General features: G+C 37.8%; 1 protein-coding gene across 1 annotated transcript in view; it reads right to left on the bottom strand.

Annotated features, from left to right (window-relative positions):
* The window catches only part of NGLY1 (N-glycanase 1), a 37,077-nt gene extending 13,957 nt beyond the window's left edge, over positions 1-23,120 (bottom strand). Inside the window, exons 1-11 of the mRNA XM_065832430.2 lie at positions 22,949-23,120; positions 21,456-21,570; positions 19,092-19,334; positions 15,706-15,865; positions 12,237-12,459; positions 11,417-11,538; positions 10,870-11,015; positions 10,575-10,685; positions 5,455-5,619; positions 3,990-4,178; positions 513-690 (exon numbers count right to left, since the gene is read on the bottom strand). Of these exons, the coding sequence (XP_065688502.1) occupies positions 513-690; positions 3,990-4,178; positions 5,455-5,619; positions 10,575-10,685; positions 10,870-11,015; positions 11,417-11,538; positions 12,237-12,459; positions 15,706-15,865; positions 19,092-19,334; positions 21,456-21,470 (1,552 nt within the window). The 5' untranslated portion in view covers positions 21,471-21,570; positions 22,949-23,120. The remainder of the gene's footprint in view (positions 1-512; positions 691-3,989; positions 4,179-5,454; positions 5,620-10,574; positions 10,686-10,869; positions 11,016-11,416; positions 11,539-12,236; positions 12,460-15,705; positions 15,866-19,091; positions 19,335-21,455; positions 21,571-22,948) is intronic.

Here is a 23,120-nt window from a genome sequence, read left to right as displayed (position 1 = left end):
GAGTAAGCTGTAATGATTAACTATCTTGGGTTGCAACTACTCAAATTCATCTGTCAGTGACTGGCAGGAGGAAAGAACAAAACAAACAAAAAAAAACCACTACCAAAAAACCACCCACAAACCACCAGCACAAAAAACCAAACCGAAACACAAAATGCGCAAACCAACCAACCAAAAAAAAACCACCAAAAAACCAAACCAAACCAAACCAAAACCCAGCTGCAAATTCTCAGTTATCATCTGTTTAGTGCTCGGGCTCAGAGGACCTAGTCAAGGTTGAAGCCACTGCACACAGAAGCACCTGTCCTTCCTAGTAAAACACACAAGTACCTTGTGTCCAGTTGTTCTTGCTTACCCTGCTCTGTTGCAGGTAGTTCTGTGTATGCTAATACAACTGCATTTGCATTTCATTTTTAGTATTTGCACAGGATTCACAGTCTCCATATAAACTATTTATTTCCAGTTACACCTTTGCTGTGCAATATAATTCATTATTTAAATGCCACACTTACCTCCTATCAGAGCAACTTCTGCTGTTGGAGAGCAAAGTCTCCACTTTATTCTTCCACTCTGAAATGTCTGACTGCTTGTCCTAACTGAAATGTTATCTATTTTTAGACCAACTGACTTGCACTCAAACTTCCAGCTGATGGAAGCAGAGGATGAGCCCTCTTTCCGGGCTAAATAAACCTAAATGGAAGGAAGACAGTCATCTCAAGTTTTTGACATTTAATTAATCATTGTAACAAGCACATAAAATCTTAAGATAATACATTTTCATTTTTTTATGAAGCCTCTGAACCTTTAGAACTCTACATCATAAAATTTTGTATATAATCTCTTTTTGAATCCTTAAGTCTGTTCCTCAGGTAATTGTACATGTACATAGTCCTTCACTAGGGAACACTATTTCAACATGATTGGTAAAGTTTAAGCCACTAAAATAGCTAAGTTTATTATTTAAATAAAGAAGCAGACTTCTGATTTTTATGTAAATGCACAGGTCCACACACTTTGGTTCTTCATTTAATTCTTCAGTCTCGCTGCTGAAGAGAACTGTGTATCAGTATTTTAGATTCTTCAGATGTGGCTGCTGGCTGCACACCGCTTCTCCAGGATTTGACACGTCTTGGTTAAAGCAAATCATACATGCTAGCCATATACAAACCCTGTATAAACATTGTTTGAACTGTTAAAGATTTGTGTAATTTAATGTAGTCCTAACCCTGCTCTAAATTTTACCTCACTGGACAGTAAAACTCATACGTTAACATTCATTAATGTTACTATTAACCCCCGTAAGAATTTTGTAATAACCATCTGATGATCCTTTCAAGTCTAGCATCTTCTATCAGCAAACCAAGATAACAGACATTATAGATTAAAGAGTCAAAACTGCCACAACCCTTTCAGAATCTTTAATTAAAAAAACTTATCAAAATTCTGTCATGTCCAGGCTTCTGATTAATGTCATACTGAATGGATTTAGATAGCTTTTTAGTTGTTACTCTGGAAGGAACAACACTGAATTATAATAAAACACAGTAGTATGTTTTACTAAAGGTCTCACCCTAATATAGAAATGTCATTGACAGATTATAAAACAGAACTTTAGTGTTACTATGCACCAGGCATAAAAATGTTAATTCTCATGTTTAAGAAAGCTGAAAAACCCCAAAGGTGTGAGGTATTACACTGAAAATTACCTATGAAAATTTAATAATTTAACCTGCTTTAATGTGAATATAATCTTAGATCTTCATGAAAGTGCTGATCTCCACAAATTTTTTTTTAAGTACCTCAGCTAGTTCTAGCAAGAGATTTCCCTTGATCAGATCCTACCAAATTGCCATATTTGACTAAGGAAGTCAAAACACTCCATTAATCACTACTTGGTCAAGGTGCACTAAACATAGGCTTTTAGAAATAAAAACTAAAACATTAGCCTGTCTCCTCTTCCATCATAATATACAAGCATTTAATCAGAAAAACGTAAGTTATAGCTTCCTTTTGTGTCTTTTTGACTGTCCTCTAACTTTTGTACCTGGCTACTCTATTTCCAGTACTATTTGAAAAAAGTCTGAATTCCGGAAAGATACTCATTTGAATTCTCTTCCAATGAAATAATTCTTCTGGAAAAGAAGCTTTTAGAAACTCACAAATTTCAGATCTATAAGTTCTTACATTTTTTATTACTACCTACTGTGGTCTGCTTATTCAAGCCCTGGATACCAAGTTACCTCTGGGTAATCTGATTAAATTTATGTTTTGTACCTGTTTTGCGCCATTAAGTGACACTGAATAGTGAAAATACACAAATACAATGGAGATGTCTATTGTCAGATTGGCCAAGACGCTTATCTATCTGAATCATTTTTATCAACAACATTGCAAAGACAATACGTAACTGATTGTTCTTTTGTGTTGCTCTTAATACCTATAGTTACCTTTACTGTGGCTTTTGCATTTAAATTCCTTCCCATTCATTACATACCAAATCAAAAAAAACAAACTATTTCTGTGAAGGCTTCTTCAGCTGGTAAGTTTCTTAGCTGCTGAATCAAACTCCAAATCTGTACCTTGCAGATCTACTAGAGGTGTTACAAAAAGAACATGCAAACCCTAAACCCTTCCCTCTGCTGTCTCCCATAATACAAGCAACCCTAACAAAAAGTAATTTTAGATTCATGCAGACATTCCACAAGATGCTACTCCTTTAGAACTAAAAGGCCTTACCCCCAGGCCTGAGATATAACTGGATCTGTAGCTCCTAATTTCTCTAGGCCATCCTATTGTGCTTTATCTAGAAAAACTGAGCTGCTACTGAATAAAACAGTAAAGCCCTTCTGCCTGGTCTTACAGATTGGTCCCTCCCTGCTTTATCTGATTAGCAGAGCTGAGCAGAACAGCAGACTCGTAATTTGTTTCAGTGCAAAGACAGTACGTTTCTTGCAAAAGTGAGGGTGACTGATCATAGGAGACTTGAAGATATAATGTGCTGTCAGATTTTTAGCAGATTCTACAGAAGCAGAGAACAGTTGTCCGTGATTTTGAGTTTTTGTTAGTTCTCTCTTCCTATTAGACTACCACGTCATAACATCTTTTAGATTATTCTCCAGTTTCTTCCCTTTTTCTTTCTCTTTTATGTAGAATAAGTCCTTCAAGATATTCCCCCACTGCATTTTGCAAGTCAGTTACGTACAGACCCAGCACAAAAAAGCTCACAAGACAGTTATATACTTAGCCCCATTTTTCACCAATGGGAAGCAAAGCATTGCCTAAGCTAAAAGAATATTTGGCCAGAGACCTTTCAGACTAGTGAAATGACAAGGGAACAAAGCAACAACGTGCCACAGTCCATGACAGGAATGCTCAGTTCCTCAGTAGGTAGCTGTTGCAGAAAAAGCTGTTTGCTGGTAAATGACCCCTTCCCATCTTACAGGCATCCGTTCTCTTCTTGGATTTAGAGCACATGATTCTTCTGCTGCTCAGTGTCCTGACAGATGGGAGAGGTATACAATAATCTGGATAACTGACAGCTTTTTGCCTTCTTGCAGATGGAACTGTAATATTTAGGATGACAATTTCTTTTTTTGGTCGTGTGTCAAGCAGATATGATACTCTATAAAGTTGTTCTCCAAAACAAAACAAAAAAATCCGGCGAGAAGCACTGCTTTTCCATAAACCAGTATTATGTGTTTGCCCAAAAGCGTAAGAAGGAAGCAACTTTATCCTCCTTTAGTGAGAATTTTACCTACCTGTAGATAATTTAGTCATCCTTTCTAGAAGACAAGCTAAATTTATCTCCAACTTCTTAAATTATCTGACAATCTTACTTGAAGCTTAACTGTAACATTTACTAACATCAGCTAAATTCTAGAAGCATCAAGAGATCTTCTGATGCCAAACATTGCCAAGGGTTTTCTATCTTATTGGAGTTATCATACTTTCAGGGTAGATTTTATGTTTTCAATAATTGTTATCCTTACCATTTTCCAGTCTGTTTCAATCTTTCTCCAAATAGACTCTGCCTTCCAAACACCTGTTTCCCAGCCGCTTATCTTTTCATTATTACTGGAAATCCGTGTATAATTATCTTCTACTATATTGTAGATGAGGTGGAAGAGTTTAGATGTTTTCTCTTTTTCAGAGGGGACAAAAATTACTTCTTTTCTTTTCTGAAAAAGGCAAAACACACAAGCAGATTAATTCCCCAAAATATTTCACTAAGAATATGTAACTTTTAAACAGTATGCCATGGTTTCCCAATTCAGTTTTGCTGCCAACTGATAAAAATGTAATTTTTAAGACAGGTCACAGACAAAAGCATTTCTGCAAAACAAAAGTTTTAGACCAGTTTCCTACAATAGATGTGCAACTCTTCCAGAGAGGGAGCAGTAATTTTATTTTTTACATTTTCACATGATTACTTTTGAAAGTAAATTATTAATAAAATAAAATTAGCAAATTCAAGTAAGATACTAACATGTTAAGAATAAAATGCTTATATGTTGAGTATTTTTCCTGTACAATCAATAAATAAATGGTTAATTAAAATAGCAAATTAATTATATTATTATTATATTAAGGTATCTGTATATGACAGTTTCCAAATCAACTTAAAAAAAAAATAAGGTACAAACTTCATAACTTCTTCTTATTATATTTAAAATAAAATTGTTATTGTTCTGATGAACAGAAAACAAAACTTTCAAACTGTGGAAAACTGAAATAAACTCTTACTGTCTCAAACTTAAAAAATCCTACTGAACTCCTTAGTGTCCCCTCACTTGTTTATTTAGGATTGTCAGTCATTCCATATGACAGGATCTCTACAAAACTGACATAATGAGTGACGGGTTAAGTCACATATTTGCATGCTGGCTCAAGCTAAGTATGGCTATGGTTCTGGGAAGCTGTATCTTAGCATAAAATAATTTAAAAGAAAAATATTACTTTCAAAATAGTAAAAAACATTGATATGAAAATTAACTGAGATTATTTAAGAGATTGTTCAATTCACACAATCCTAATTGCCCCCACGCTGTTTTATTAATAAAAATAGTTGGTGAAAACCTTACTCTAGGCTTTAATCAATAGTAACTAATAATATATATAATTTTTTTTTTTTTTTTACGTTTTCTTGACTGCTTTCAACTGCCTTAAACTTTCTAGTCCTGTTACACTGTAAATAATCAAAAGGAAAAGTATTTATTAACTTCTAGGAGCAAAACACACTTTAGATCAATGGACCACCACCAATCCTCAAAAATTTCTTACGGACCTCTACTAAATTCACATCAAACTTGCACCTAATGTTTTTTTTTTTTGCATTTCACTGTCTGAACCACATCTGTAGGCTACCTACCATAAGTGCTATTCCTCTGCAGGCCATAATCATAGAACCTCTAGTTAGCTACTTCTAAGATGGTCACCAGTGCAAAAGTTAAATACCTCTGGACCAATTTCACCTCTGGCTATTCGCCAAGCCATTGAACCTGATGTCCTTCCACCATATTCTCCAGGTTTAGGCGTTTTAGGAGAAACAAACTCAACAAGCTCCACAATTGTTCTTTCCAAGAGCTCTCTTCTTCTATTTTCTGACAAAGATTGTTGTCTCTGAAAATACATTTAAGAAACAAAGTAAAAAATTCAGAAAAACTGTATTTGCAGTTCTGCTCTAGAGTGACACCAATGAGGGAAAAAAGAACTGAAAAAAACAGACTAACATTTAAAGTCTAGACTCACTTGTAGAAACATTAATCTTGTACCACATGTCCAAAGAAAAATCTAACTGCAGTTATTTGAAAGCAGTGCTTTTTCTGTGAACTTGCATACACTAACTATGTGGATTTATTTTAAAATGAGGTTTGTGCTATCTTTATAATACAATTGCTTAGATGATATAACACTTCCATAGCATATTTTAAAGCTATTCATATGGATTCTGTACCATAGCTGTTCTTGATATTATTTGGGGGAAAGAAAGCAAGTATAATTACTGGGTCTAATTTTTCTTCTCTAAGGTGAAGTGATTTGGCTGACAACTGTCTTGCTTTTGTGATTAAGACCAAACAAAAGATGCAGTTGGTCTCTGAAAGAGTTATTTCACATTGACTGACTCCATCATGAACAAACTATGACATTTATATTTTTGCAGATATCAAAAAACTGATAAAAAACACTTATCACCTACACTTCCAGGTATACTAGTAGAAAAGAAGAAGAATTATATAGCATGCTTTCTTTACCCACACAAATAAAATGGTATGTTTTTGTACGCAATTTAAAAAAATCATTGAGAGGCTGGGGCTTTGTCTCCATGATTTTCACGTCAGACAGAACTGATATATGGAGCCTTTTCCCATAACTGTGCATACACCTACACAGGCTTGGTAAATGAAGTTCAAGACTGAGTATGCAAATCATTATACACCATCTTTGTTTTCTACTACGTTGATTGCCCAAGGCATGCGCACTCAGCCCACTAGGAACTGAAACTTCAGGCCAGTAAATATTCCAGTTATCTCAAAAATAGTCCTGACCTCTCAAAGTTTTGCTATTAAGGATGAGAAAAGATGCATTTGAAGGGTTTTTGCCCCAGACAGCCATGTGGAACTGGATAAGGGAAAGCAGATACAGAGAAATGATGAGAAACAGCTCCAGTTGAACAAATTCCAGCTGCCAAATACCAGCCCTACCACAGCAAGGGGGAAATACACCTCTGCTTGTGTTGATGGATGATGAGCAGTGACTCCACAGTCCCTCATGAAACACCAGGCCTTCCTGAATCTAACACTTCCGCAGGCACTTAGGGTATCCATATGCAATATTATAGATATCACTCCAGCTCAGAGGAACTTTGATACGGCTTACCCTAAGTTAGCAATAGTAATCTGCAATTTTCTTTGAGCTACTTTGACATAGGGAAAACTCGGTGTCAAGGGTCATCACCACTGAAATTAGTGATGCCCCATTTGTTGCCTTTGCTCTGCAGGTGTTGTAACAGTATCTATGTTAAAGAAGAGTGCTTCAGCACAAGTGGGGTGTTTCTGAAGACAGGTCCCTTACTATGTGTGATACAAGAAATTGGTAAGCTCCTCAACTATAAAGAGAACAAGTATGCTAGTTTTTGTCATGTCCCCCCACCAGTAGACTCTTGCATATAAATGCTAACAGCCTGTAAGACACACGTAACACCCAGACTCTGCAGAGATCAACATGGCCTGTGCTGGGAAAACCTGTAACTACATTTCCTACAAACGACATTGTCATCAACAGCATTCACGTACCAAAATGGATTCCAAGAACTCCATTATCAACTGTCATGAGCTCAAACTTCCTGTTTTTGTTTTTCCTTAGGGCTTTACGCTCTCCATATATGCTCAAGCCACACCTTTCCTTGGCAGACAAAAGGAATAGGAAGGAAGCAGGGTTGTGAACTGTAGCTTTAAAATCAGCATCATGTGCAAGTTATGCTGTTGATGCTTCCTGAAGGACTGTGGTTTAGGAGACAAATAATCTGTGATTGAAGTGGACCCATTGTTAGGTAAGCAACAGATAATTCGATGGTAGAAATTGAATTCCAAACCTTTAAACAAGGAATATGGGTTCATCTCACATCAATCACGATGAGATCGTTACAATTTATCCTAAATTACTAGCTTTCCTTTTAAGAACTGACCTGGTTGTATGTATAAGCATTCACAATCACTACCAAGAAGTGAAGCCTGGAGCAAACAAAAAATAATTTGTTTCCCTGTCCTAGCATCCAGTTTCCAATACAGGCAGTAAAAGTTCAGGATTCTCTCCCCACTTTCTATAGGTGTAACATACAATGGACAGGAATAGGGCAGCGCCCATACAAAGCAGGTGAAGAAAAACTTGGTAATCGGGTGTGATATGGTACTATAGAATAACATTAGATGGTCGCTAATCCGCAGGCTACATACCCATTTATGAATGTCTAACCTAAATAAAAGATACAATATTTCTGAGAAATAAAATCGTGTACTGAATAGACTAAACTATTCTTGTTTCTTTTCCATTTAACAGTGATTGTCACTCAACATCCTTTGAACTGTTGCGTTGTCTCTGCTTCGCCGACAGAAATGCAGAGAAATAATGACCAGACCCGTTACTCTTAATGCAGGAAAAGGACAATAATGATCTCTTCGATTCAATTTTCACTAATATTGGAGTCTAGGCGACAATTTATACTGCACACTGTGCTTCTCTTCAGCTGTAACTTCAAAGAATTGAGCTTGAAAGATGCGGAGCTCTGCATCAAAAGATACCAAGGCTACAATCCCTCCTAGTAGGGAACCAGTCTCCAGGAGATTATGGGAAAAGTCAGGGGAGACCTCTGCCTACATTGGTCACCTGCTGAATGGGCTGCAGTGAAGAAAATGGCACACTAGTTGAAATGGAGACTTGTGACTGAGCAGTGTAATGGAAACCTGCTATAAAATGTCTCAATAGTTCTAGGAGTGAGCTGCCGTACCCCTCTACTGACCGCCGAAGCTGCCAAATATGACATGGAGATCCTCACAGGAAGTTTTTAATGGCCCCTTGATTCCCACTGCATTGTCACCTCAGTATGAACTTAAGGAAAGGTCCCCTGACTAGGACAAATGTAAGAAAGAAGAACCTGTTCTTTTAGCAACCTGAGGGCAAACTGACCCTAAGTTCCTGAAATCCCATTCCAATTACAATAGACAAAAGAAAAAAGGAATAACAGCAGTTATTTATAGGGATTAAATCTACTATCAATTTAATAAATTAATCAAAAATATTCTGAACAGCTACTGGACAAAAGGAAGTGTGAGTGGGAGGAGAGAATAAAACACCATCAAAAAGACTGACAAAGGTGTTCTAATAGAATCACAAGACAGCTCTAATAACGTGTGAAAGCCCTAGGCAAAGTGTGCAGCATACAGGATGGCTAGGATTTTCCATGTGAAGAGAAAGAAAGAAGAAATACAAGAGTGTCTTGAAAGTCCATGGATAGCCTTCTCTCCTGTACTCAGTTTTTAATCACATTTTCATTTAAAACATGACCAAAATGACTGTTCTTTCTGTTTGAAAAGTGCTCATGTCAGCTCACAAGCTGCACAGTCCTATAAAGTGGGTGGAAAAAAAATAAGAAACAAGCCAACAGACTAATGTGCAGCACCATCTCTTGGAGACGGAAACGTGCTTTTTTACTGGAGTTCTCCACACTTCCGTAAGTGAAACAGAGCATGATCCTATGGTGACATTGCTGAGGTGAGAACAAGGTCAGGCAATCCAGCCCATGAGTCAGTTGCCTGTACTTTCCTGATTCCATCAATCTTGTCAGAGTAATTTTTCAACTTGCTAGTGCCACATTTCCAATCTGGTTTCTATTGCCAGTAGATCAGAAGAAAGGCCCCTTGGATCAGTTTTGTAGCCAGCAAGGCTTCCGTGCTCAGAAAGGACACCATCAAATTCCGGAAAGCCTGCACAAAGCACGGGCATTCCTCAACTTGGATTTCTAATCCTTTGCCTCCTTATATGTCGCTACTCTGTGGTCAGCTGTCTCAGTGCTCCACTTCGTTATGTGACTCTAATTTTTCATTACGGATACAACACTTGAGGCCAGGGCTTGAAATAATAAATCCAGCTCAATTCTGCACACTCTCACTGTGTGGATATAACCAGAGCAGGCCAGCAGGCCTCTAAAAGGGCATAATCTGTTTATGAAGCCATCATGAGAACTAAAATTTCTATGCACAGGAATTAGCCCTGGAAGGAAGGGGGGAACAAAATGGAACCTTACAGATGGTTCAAGGTTTTCTAGTATTCTAGGATAGACTCAAGAAAGGTTCATCCTGTCCCAAGCAGGGAGTGGAAAAAGCTCAGCAGAGAGGCGCCAAATGCACTTGGGTTCTGTGACTACGACACACAGCCGCAATGGCTTCCTGTGTTTTGGGGATGCTAGGCAGGAACAGTATATGTGGCTCTGAGCCAAAGCTCTACTCATGCTACCAACACTCTTGAAGGTCTTAGAAACAGCCTGTCAATTATTCCTCCTGCGTTTTAGAGCTTATAAAAAGTCAGGGGAATTAAATTACCCTACATTTCCTATAACTATAAATACTGCTGTTTTTAAAGTATAGCATTATTGATGTGGAAAATGCTCAGCCACCCTCAAGGTGTCTGCATAGCTGCAAAGTAGTTGTGGTTTACCCTTGACATCTGTAGATGTACAAGCCTACTCCAAAGCCATCAAGAAAACATACATATACAGTATATATTTTACATATATATACACATACACATTGTAAATACACATACATTTGACTATCTAAGAGATTATATAATAATCCTTTTATTTACCGTTCTTTAACTTATTTTACCCAAGTTCAGCACTGTAACTCATTCTTATGTATTCAGTGTAAAACAAGGTCTGTATAGTTTAGCAGCATTTTACATTGCATAGCACATGGACATTCCTATCCGGTTACCAAATGCAATCTTTTTCTCAAGGACTTCACATTCTATAAAGACGCTTATGTTTCACTTAAGAAATCCATTTAAGAAAAGCTACGTACCGTTTTATTTAGTGCATTAATTGTTTCACGCAGTGTAGCTTCACTGAGTGCCGTCCTTCTAGTGAGTACTTCTTTATGCTTACAGCTGTATCTCCAGGTGACATCAACAACCTCAAGCACAAATTGAAGAAGAAAATAAAGCAACCAAAAATTCCCATGTATCTTGCTTCACTTAAAGAGGCTAGCTCACCAAAGTATGCTTTTCTATAATAATTCTGGAAAACATGCTAAGATGGAATACACCACACACTTGCCTCAGGGCAATTTTGTTTTTTATTAACATAATTAATCCTACCTCATCTTTGGAGAATGCAAATATGTAGGAGAGCTTCTTTCCCCATCCAGTTTCATAGAGAAGAGGTTTATCACAGACATTTTCACAGGGATCACAGTGAAGCCATCTTTTCTGAGATGAAGAATATACTTCAGTCCATACATGATCTATATAACAAAGGCCAAGAATAAACAATGAATTATAAGGATAAATTTTCTCTTCTAATATTGCAGAATATTGTAGTTTTTCCTGATTTATTAAATGATGGAACAGCCAAAATAACATGCTTTATGTTCAGCTACATTCAGAAAATTTACCAGAGCTTTCTCTTTCTATATTAGGATCATTAAGATTGTATCATTCTGAAGTCAATCATCTAACCTGACTTGCAGAATTATATTTCTCCTCATCAGGCAATACAGGAAATCAAACTTATACTGTCTGTCTTTGCTGAAATCCGTAACTTTATATGTGGTCTGATAGCTAATATAATCTGAGAACCATAAAATATATAACGTCACTATGCGTAGGTTTTCATTAAAGTTACAATACTCTAGAACACTGATACCTGTACAGTCCCAGACATATCTAGCTTCAAAGCCTACAGCTCTGCAACACAGTGTAAAACAGTTGGCCCACTCGCCACAGCGTCCACATCTGGTTTCCAGAAGTTTTTCAGGGTTATTATACCTACAGGATAAAAACAAAACCAAGCCAGAATAACTGAAAATACATTTCACCTTTTAAAATCTTTTCAGTATAATTCAGTCCACAAAAGACAATGGAAATGATCGCTCTACTGCACAAAACAAGTGAGAGAAGAATGTTTTTATAATACTTTGACCCACATAACTCCATCCTGTGTTTATCACAGCACCAAAACAAATCTGGTTTTTTTTCAGTTTTCAAAAGTGACTTAAACTTTATCTTAAAATACAGGGTTTTATGCTGGTCCTTTTGATAGTTAGCAAAAATATCAACAAATCTGATATTTGCTCTTTTGCTATAGACTTGGCAAAAGATGTGCATTATCCTTTGTGATCTCCTATAGAAGTGAAAGCTTTTCTTGAAACAAGAAAAACCTATCCACATACTTTGCCAATATTAACATACTTTATTTAGAAATTTTACTGTATCAAATTAACAGTAAAAAAAAGGAAAATCAGTCAAATATTCAGAACAAGGCCACATAACATTAGCAATTTTTAAAAAACAAAATATTGCTTTATTTTATAGAGCTATTGCAGATTCATCAACCGTCATCTTGCTTAAAACCACTCTCCTAATCTTTTGATCAACAACTTATCACTTGTTCAAAAAATGTACAAATACAAACCTGTCTCTGGAAAGACAAGACAAAAAGCCAAAGCAAATCTTTGTATGCTCACCTTGGAAATCTGTTACACAACTGACACTGGTCACAGTAATGGTTTTCCACTCGGCTGGCGTCCCACCTTAGATCATCAGCAGTAGGCAACAGGTAGTCACTTTTAGGCTGTGTCTGCCCACCACACCTGCTGCAAGGAAGATTATTTACCCAATGAAAAAAGTCATTCTTAAACCAGTCCAAGAGCTCCAACAACAAGAAGTCCTCTTCATTCACATGTGCACCTGTAAAATTTACACAACACACAGGTCAAACGGAAATATAATTTAGTTGAACTTCCCAGTATCTACATAGATCACCATCTCTGCGCCTTCATTACATTTTAGAAGTTTAATTATAAAAAAAGCTTCATATGTTACTTAAGCACACACAAAAAAGAAAATCTAAATTCTCAAGATTGAATAATGTCAAACTGTATCTCTAAAGAACAAAAAACTGCACTCCTAAACACCACAGTGAGAATAAGTGAATGAGTGGGAATAAGGAATTGCTCAGAAAAACAAGTTAAATAGACAGTGAAGCCTGGTGAAGTTCCTCATGCTCCTCATATTCTTCCATGGCTTCAAGATAGAGTGTTAATTCTTTATCTGCTCCTAAGTATTATTTTCCTATTCTTAGCTAATTAATTAGGAAGAACAATTGCTCTGATTTCATAATCCCAAAGAACCAGACACCAGCAACAGTTTAGACAACCAGGTGTAATATGAACAGGCTTTGTCTACAAACACAGCTTAATTACTGTACAACATTCATATATATCATATCAACAAAGTTGAGTTTGTTTATAAATTCAGCAAATAAACACCTTTGTCAGCTTATGCAAGCTAGAGACAGAATGTCTTTACTTTTCTACTCCAAGCAATTCCACCCCACCAAACCACCAGACTCTTCTGGCCCATTTTCCTGTGTTCACAACAGGTGTTGCAAATCTACTCACACACACTGCTGTTCTTCCACCTGGAAATAACCCCACTTTATCTAATTAACAAATTAAAAACGCCATTCTTTCAAAAAGGATCCATCCTTTCTAACTCCTTAGAGTCTTTAAAGCTATATTCTGCTCCCATGCCCAGAGAGATACTCTTCAGATTCATAATCCTTCAGATAGGTCCTCCTTATATTAACTCCATCATCCAGGCCACACTGCAATCATATATATTAATACCTAGTTGTTTTATGTACTACAGCTTGCTTGTAATTACAGCACAGACAGATCTGACTAGTGAATATGAAAACACAACAATAATTTATAAAGACGCCATTTAAAGGAAATTGAAGGAAGGTGTGCCAAATTTGTGCATTAGTACATCTTTCAGAATGGTGAAGAAAGACTAGTTAAGACATGTGTTTTGCTTATTTAAGCTCAATTCACATCTTCCCGTGAAGCTGCAGGAGTCTTCGGTACAAAAGACTCTGTGGGGACCTTAATTCTATTAAACACACATTACCAAGACCATGAAGCTCATGAGAAAAGATCATCTGTTAATCAAAGCAAGAAAACCTAACTTTTAATTGTAGTAAAATTTTCATTTTTCTTATTAGATATGAGAAACATTTGTGCTGAAACACTCAGACAAGGTGTTCTTGCTTACAAAATGGAGATCCTCAAATCATCAAACTTTCTGCTAAAAAAGTGAACGAGAAGATTTTGAGCATATTCTCATTTCCTGGATAACAACATACTAATCAGAATCCACCTATGAAAATATGACTGCTACCATATGAATATTCTTCTCTTGGTTTGTAAACTAAATCCTTCATGAAAAACATTGCATGGAGAGAATAACGAATGTGATTTATTTGAACAGAAACACTCATCTGTGACACACAGCTATTTTTGATTGCACAATCCATCTTTCTAATGGAAGGTGGTAAAGTGAAACAGTAAAAAAATGTCTGTACTTCTGATCAAACTTCCTGAACTTCATAAGCCAAAAATACTTATTATGCATTGCAAGGGAAGCCCTAACAACAAGTGTCCCCCAGCACTAAGCAGTTACACCCATAGGTCACAGTCTTGATACATCAGTTGGGATAAACCAAAGATCATACACAGTCCATTCCCAAAGGAATGTTTCCACAAAACTCTTTAAAAATGTTTTCAGACTGTCACAATCCAAAACAGCGGAGTTCTATCCTTTCCCCTTTATTTGTATCTAAATTAAGGTCTGGAAGCCATTTTGAATAGACCAGCTTGATAGCTTGGGAAGAAGCACCTGGGAACACCACTCTCCTCCTTACTGCCCCTTTTAATAATGTGCACAGCAGAATAAGGGCAGAGTCTAAGAGGGATGTCTTTATTTTCCGTTTTAAAGGAACTTAAACAGTTTTCATTTATTGCTGCTAAGTCTCTTTTCCCCAATGCATTGTCCTATGCTGTGGAATGAGAATGATTTGTACTTGTGTGGTTTCTTATTTCCCAGTATAGCTTTACAAAAAAGAAAAATTACTAAGAAAATCCATTGTCTAAAAGTTCCCTAATGCCAAAGGCAGAATTACATATCAGTGTTTGGTTGCATAAGACATCTCAAAGTCATTTATAAAAATGATGAGAAGCACTTATTTTTGGTTTGCCAGTCAACAGCACTCCTCAAGTTAGCAGAATTGCTTCAGAGTCTTCTATCAAAGATTCACAGTGATAAGGATTTGTTGGTTTAAATATGGCCTTGGAAGCATTTTTAAAAAAATATTTCTCTCGTACAAGTAAAATATTCCCTCTATAGCTGTAACAAATCTAAAACTGTCACTTGAAAATAGAAACATGTCATATTTAATCAACAAAGACTTTGTACACCCAAAACAGATTTGCATTTACGAACATAAATTTTAGCCACTGATGCCACAAATATTTCACTTCTAGCTCCAAAAGGATGTCATGTGAACAACACTAGTCATTTATGCATTAAACAGAAAAGTGATTCCTTGTATCAGGTTATGTCTTGGAAAGGTCTCATGCAAAATCTCACCAATAATATCACTTTAAAAAGAGAAGTAGCATTCTGAAATTTTATTCTGAATTTGGAATTGTAGCACATATGGGAAAATTGCACTCTGGAAATTTCAAAACAAAGACTACTCAAACAAGAGGTTCCTCTCGTCATAGCTATTTCACTCTAGATGCAAGGAATATAACAGTATAAACTCAGCCCATTTGTTTCCCCATCATTGTTTACTACTAATTTGCATACTAAACACTAAAGGATGGATGACCAAAATGAAGTAAAACAAACAAAACCCCACAACAAACATTAAAAAACAAACAAACAAAAAACCCCCAAACAACACAACAGAACTGAGGAGAGAGAAGAGCAGAAAATCAGGAAGAAAGTAATTCTGGTTTAGAGACAGCATTTGGAACCTGCAGACATATGACCAGATCCACACATCTAAAGCACAGCAGATATAGGCATCATCCAGATGTTTGAAAGAATATTTCTAGTTCCATATACATTATAAATTGGTAGCATTACCTTTGTCCAGTCTTGTAGCTTGTGCTAGTTTCTTCTGAGCCTTCCCTTTCAATTGCTGGAGGGGAATTGAATCTAGTGCTTTCTGCTGAATAGAAGGATTCTCATACATCAATACAAGATGCTCAAATTTTGTTTGAAGCGTTTTCAAGATATTTGCAGCCTGCAAAAGGATTTTCAGTCACAAGATGATTTCTGAACTTCCACTGTAAACCGGAAGAAACAAGCTCTCCTATTTCAGTTTAAGTCAGTCACAATTCTATACTCATAGTTCCATTATATATTTATTTACAGGTGAAATGTTTATTTCTAAAGACATTAATAAGAATTGCAGATACCACCACCCAAACTGTAAAGCCAGTTTTCTCATCTTCAAGCATTCTGAATGGTGTTGTGAATGACAAGTATGCTGATTCAGAAAAGACATTTCTGATGGTATTTTTTTTTACTTACTTTCTAGCCCCCCCTCCCCATATTTCTTTTGGACACCTTTTACCTGAAATTCACTCTGTTTCCTTGACACTGCTGCATCAGTTCTCAGAACTCCATTATTGATGAATACTGCTTGTCTGTTTCTAGTTCTAATTCTACTCTGACACAGATTTGAATATATAGCCCTGTGACCACATACTGGGCAGCGTATTTCACTACAAATCAAATATAAGGACTAGGTTTCTTCAGTCAGCTATCCTAAGTATCACTCGGTGGCAACTACATGTTACACCCAATAAGGTACACCTGTATCTACTAAGATAAATAGTTCAAGTTAATAATAATGGAATTAGCAGCTGAGCAAACTATTTACTCTCATTTAAAGAGGGACAACACATGAATTGAAATGGGATTTTAAAATTAAGAGTCTCACATATTTTGGGGGGAGGCCTGGGACAATACTAAATTACGTTTTCTGCACTACTAGCTCATGCTTCTTTAGCCTCATTAACTACCACCTTTGTTACATCAAAAATCCCACACATTCCTGAGGTGCTAGCAGCAAATGCAACACAATTCACAGATGTGAGAACACTGCAGAAGACTTCTTTCAAAGGAACATTTAAATTAGGAGGGATTATTTTGATGCTGGACAGTACTATGGGACCGGTCTTTACTTTTCATAACTGCTGGAACAGAACAGAACTGGTTTTGCTGTTCCTGGAGCTCATCAGCTGTAGGTAATTGGTTTAGCATCACAAACCCAATTGTGTTCAGATTTGTTTTAATGCAAGTTGAAAGAACAGAAATAAGGGAAGTTAAGGACTGCGAATGCCTTATAAATCTTCATGTTCTGTCAGCTTCCTGAAAGACTGTTCAGAGATATTGCTCAGCACAGCAGAAAGTCTCCCAGATTCTTTGGCAAGAACCTCACTGCAAATTTAAGTTTGGCTATTTTCCTCCTGTAATCACTATGCCATCCAGGAAGGTATCAGAATCCATCCACCAGAACAGTGACTAGCCATAGCTTTCCTTTCTCCAAGTCTCAAGAATGCCTTATGATAGGAAACAGAAGAGCCAGAGATGACTCAAAATAGCAATGGGTTAGGTCCCTAGAACAGTACAAATTAGAAATATTCCCGTGCTGCCACATGTAATCTGCTTTTCCCTGTGCTTATCAGGACTCCCACAAATCACAGGTGTAACACACAGGCAAGAAATAAAAATGCTTGCATGATAAAACCCACTCTAAATCTCACAAACATCTGACAGTAGCACATGCAACAATACAACTATAGCTCTGCAGTATACTTGCTGAAAAACCAACGCCTACTGCTGTGCAAGTCATCGCTAGGAGGAATTTTATGGACTTCCTTCCAATCAACCCAGACTATACACACCAAATTCAATGGCTCAGAGTGAGCAGTATAATTCCCTGATGTGATCAGCTGAAATACAGCATTCTAAGAAAGTGCCAACACTGCATTAGCAATGTCTCTAAATTGTAATAAGTTTGGTCCCATCACTCATGTTGAATCTCAAGAAGTATGGAAAAAGAATAATTGCAGAGAAATGGATTCACAACTCTGATGGCTTGCATAAGTCAGGGCAGGGCAGAACAAATACAAATGAGAAGGATTAGCCTCAGACTACATCAAACACCAACTTGAGATCTGCAGCATTTTTCTCATTCCAAGATCAACACAACATTTAAAGGTTCCAGTACCAACCAGTACTTCAGCAAGTCACTCTAGAGGTTTCATAATCACTTCCAGCCATCATTACAGAAGCAGCTGAAACAGTAAAACCCAAGAAGCAGATCAAAATTCAAATAAATCTAGACAGTGTATTTCAAAGGCAACTACTGGCATGCTAAAATAATTAGACTAAATGGGTCAATTTTTCCCAAAGGACATTATGGGTGATGATGGGTCAGAGTGCTCTCTTTCCCAAAAAGCCATCAGTTCAATGTGCTTTGCCATTTCTCTTCCACTGATCTTGGATAGGTACTGGGAAGAAACAGTATGTCATAGTTAAGCACTCAACAATATACTGATAATACCACATAAAAGAGACAAACTCCATTTAAGGATGTATGAGAAGCAAGCTTTTGGAAGGATTCATCTTACATCAACTTTTAAGACTGAAGTGATATTGGTTCTTCAGGGCAAAGCTTTTTAGAAAGTCATACTAAAGCATCTTTCAAACCTTCTATCAAAGGCATAACATATTTTTTCAAAGTTGCATGATGTGTTAAGAGTCTCCTCCCATCAGGCCTGGTAACATCAGATGAAGGATTCCACCTCTCTGTCTTGATAGGGAACTCCATCTCAACCTCTTAGACACAGAAACAGCCCAAACAACTACAGATTTGTCCTTGGCCTGGCTAAATTCCTCTCTCTCACAACAGTCTCATGTGAAGCAAAGTCCTCACGGGCTACACATACAGGTCCTAATGAATTAACTGAGATGCCAACAATTATAAACATAACTGTTATGGTCCTGTTCTTTTACTGGCGCTCAAATACCAAACACAGCAGACAGCCCTAGTCTCAACTTACCCCTCTCACCCTTTGTTCCTTATTGTTCCAATACAAATCAGTTGCTTTTTTTTTTTTTCCATGACACCTTGATCAATAAAACATTTAAAGAAACTTTCAACAAAATACCTTGTTAATATTCTATTTATGGCATATTTCACGTTGAAGTTGAACAGAGACAAAAACCAAAAAAAGCACTCAATAACTTCAGAAACCATTGGAAAAATTAGAAATTCCTCTAGTTCAACATCCTGCTCAAAGCAGGGTTAGCTATTAGGTCAGACCAAGTTACTCTGGGCTTTATTCAGTCAGGTCTTGAAAACATCCGCCTCCTGAGAAGCCTGTCCCAACTGTTAACCTTCTTCAATCTTTATACTCAAGATTAGTGCACCTACAAAGTTTTGAGGTTATAATTACCATTTCAAGAGATTGCACAAGTGATGTTTCTGGTTGTTGACGGGCAGAGGCAAGAAAAGAGTCAGCAGGTCTTGAAGGCTGATGTGCAACTGTCTGAGCGCTGGCCATAGTTTCAGAGGATCCTGATCTGATGATTTGATTTGACTCATTCAGTCTGCTACTCCTCTCCCCAGCAATTAAGTCTCTGATTTTACGTAGCTGCTCAATCGAAGCTTCCTTAGGAAAAACCAGGTGAGTTTCTCCCTGAAATTTAGACAAATTAATTCAGCAGTTAATGCAGGTCTAAGCTAGTCAGCAGTTTGTATGCACTGCTAACAGTTGTACCGTTTACTGGAAACTAGCATACAAAAGCTTAGCAGGATCCAGCTTTTGGATTAGGTCCCCCACAGCAGAAGCTTTTAGATCAAGAAGCTACAGTCAGTCTAGAGAAAAAGCGCTCATAACAACGTGCTTTTGTTAGCAACTTATTCTGCGGAGCCACACATGGACAATGCAATTATGATTTGGCAGAGAAAGCAGCAACAGAAATGAACAACAAATGCTCAGTTCTCACAGTACAACAGTGAAACACTAGGCAATGCAGAAGGACAGGCAATGCTGGGGGAACAAGCCCCTAGAACAGCATCTGCTGGGAATTCTCTTCTGTACAATACCTTTTAGGCTTTGTAAGTTTTCAGATAGGAAATATTATTCTTAATGAGACCTGCACCCAGCTTGGTTTCTGGGCTCCTATTTTTGATTGAAAAATGATTACTGGTAGCATGACAAAAGCTCAGTAATTATGACAGAAGCAAATATCAGCACACTTAACATGAAGAAATAGGTTACCAAAACCATGAATATCATGAAACATTCATAGTTCAAGAGTTTCAGTTTCTACCACTGCAGCTCTTGTATTTATTAAACTGAGTAATTTGTTTATCCACAGCTACCTTGGGTCACCTGTCATTGCAAACACAGGGCTTCACTTTAACACTTAAAATTGTCACAAAACTAGATGGAATGTATAAATCCAGTGGAAGTGTCATAATTTTTAATTGAAAAAGTTGGCTTACCACACAGACACAAAAGACGGAAAAATTTTAGTTATCACAGTTGAAGAGAAGTCTGTGAGCTCCAGCCTCAGTTGACACAATAACCATAAGACTGAGCCAAAATGCTTTTAAAAATCTGACAGAAGCAAGAGCAGCACTTTGTAATGTGTTTAAAATGACTGTTACAACTGCTTGAGTGCTTCACTAGTTAGATTGACTACCTCTTAGCCAAAACACATCATTAAAAGTCATGTCCTGAACATCAGCATGAGAATAAGACCATTTATCCCCCTGTAGTTATAATTTCTTTCAGCATACTTTTTTTTTCTTTTTTTTTCTTTTTTTTTTTTTTTTAACATTAGGACTACTACACTAATAAATTTCACCAGAAAAGAAGGCAAAGGTCTCATGACAACTGGACTTACATAACATAATGTATATACCCATACAAAAGGGCAGCATTAAATAGACAAATTAAAGCAAAGCTAGAGCAAGAGTTGTTTTTTTAACCCCAGCTCTCCTGTAATTTCAAAGGCTGCTTCAAGCTTTAGCAGCAAGACAGGGACCATTTGAGGACACAAAACAATCTTCGAAATAACTCTTTTTGACTGCAACAGAATCAAGATTCATTCAAAACTATTCTAGGATACAGTTTCATAACTATTTAAAATTGGTAAAAATCCCACCCTCCCACTACTTCAACAGTCTGTTGTCCTCCACTGCCATCATGACAACACTAGTACCTGTGCGGCTACACTGTGAATTGTCTGAAAACTATTTCTTTTTTGTTGTTGTTTCGGGGGATTATTTTTTAACCAGATCAGCTTCCCTTATCTAACTCACCGTGGGGGCACACAAGCCCTACTGCTGGTAAGAATAAGCAGCAGAAGAGCAGGATCTTTTTTCGCACCCATTCCAAATTACAGTTTCAACACACAGATCTACAATACAGAAACTGTTGTCTGATAGCCACCTAATAGTGGGCTGCTACTAAGAGATTTCCACCCCATTTCCCACCTTTTCCTTTGTGCCAGCATGGATACATATCTGACCATTAAGCAAACTAGTTGCATGCCTGAACATCAGAAAACCAATCCTATCACAGATCAAGTTAGCTCTAGCTCCAACAGATTACCAAAGTAGCCTCACCTACATTTTCTGTTGGTTACATACAGATATTTGCAAACAAGGATTGAAAGAAAATGAAGAAAACAGCAATTGGGTTAAAATCTAATTCCTTGCAACGGTGAAAGAAGAAAAAAAAAAATCTAATTTTAAATTTTAGCGTGTAAGCTGATGAAGGCACCAGAAATGACTAAATTATACTCACCTCTTGAAACCCCATCTCAAATAAACATTCAACTGCTCCTCTGACAGGCAACAGCCTCGTGGAAAATGCTGGATTTCCAATTCGAATTAATCTATATTTTTCTTCATAAGGATTCCTGAAGAAATTAAAAGTTTTAATAATGGTTGCAAATTAAGTAAACACTTGAAAGCTGGATAACTGTACTAAGCAGCATTAGTCATCCATAAGATATTTTTTTAAAGTTTAGTTTCATTCACACTATGCAGACAGAATACGAAACCTATCTAAAACTTTTACTTCATCTATGTATTTCTGCATTTGAGACTTAAAAACCTGTTCTAAATTTTAGTTTGCAACTTAAGTCCATAAATACGTGTTTGGTAGCCTGGCCAGCAGGCCTTAGTCTGCAGTGACACTTAATGACAACTTCACATCCCCCTCCAGCTGGTAGCATTCTAACTGAACTCCTCAGCATGACACTGGATGGTTTTAGGGCCACTACAGAAATTATGTTAAACTTCCTGGTACACGGGCTAAACCACCATGGTCTCCTTGCTTCTTGAAGAGCTACCTCTCAGTTCTCCTTTCCTCTTTCAACTCTTCTAAACCTTCTTCTCTCACCTCTTTCTTTAAAAGGAGTGAGCCCAGGGCCCACTGTTGTGTCACACAGAACAGTTTTTGCAAATGATTGACAAACCAGATATAGACAAGGAGAGGCAGCTCATACATCTTGAGTTGCTGGATGACATCAAGGTCAACTGCACATATTGGTGTGTTTATATACTCTACAGAGCCACCTCCCAAGAATCCAAGTATAATTAACTCTTGATACCAATCTTACTGAGTCAGAAGAGAAAGGCAACAGAAAAATCAAGTAACTATTTTAGCATTGCTTGTTATGCATCTACTGATTTGAGATGTTTAAACACTTGCAGAATCACGGCCAATGCAGGCTTCTATGTGTAACGCAAAAAACAAGCCTCCAAAACAAACCAACCAGCAACAAATCAATAAAAATCCAAGCCACTACATACATAATGTGAGAGACAATCTTATTTTTAAATAATGACAAAAAGAAGCGAGATGTTTTCAAACTTCAGCATTACATAACAAAATCGAATCGCACGGCTCATCTTTGAGACGGTCTGTCTGTAAGCCCGGAAATAAACTGCTCCGAATACGTTATGATAAATTGCTTCTAAATCTTTATTAACCACAGAAAACAGGAATTACTAAACTGACAATCGGCCTGCGTTTTCGAAAGACGGCCCGCGGTGCCCTCAGACCCCTTGGGCGCCCACGCACGGCCGCGACCAGCGAGTCACGCCCGGGAACCGGGCCGAACCCTCAGACCGCCGAGCCCCTGCCCCCCACCAAGAGGGGCAGGCGAAGCGCGGGCCCCCGGGGCTGAAGCGGCAGGTTCCTGACAGCCGCCGCCCCGCCAACCGACACCGGGCCGGCCGTGACAGGACGGCGACCCAGAGGCCGGGCTCCCCCGCCGCGCCCCCGCTCACCGGAGGATGTTGTCCGCGTAGGTGAGGAGCAGCCGCGACGCCTCCAGGAAGATCTCCCGCCCGTTCTAGCAGAGCTCGCTCACGGCGGGGGAACCCGGCGAGGAAGAGAGACCCACGGCGGCCGCCATCCCGCCACCCTGGCACGCGCACCACAACCCCCCCCACCCACCCC

Source organism: Patagioenas fasciata, chromosome 2 (genome assembly GCF_037038585.1).
Source record: "Patagioenas fasciata isolate bPatFas1 chromosome 2, bPatFas1.hap1, whole genome shotgun sequence".
Lineage (NCBI taxonomy): Eukaryota > Metazoa > Chordata > Aves > Columbiformes > Columbidae > Patagioenas > Patagioenas fasciata.
Note: the sequence above shows the minus strand (reverse complement) of the source record. Positions and strands in the feature narration are given on the sequence as shown.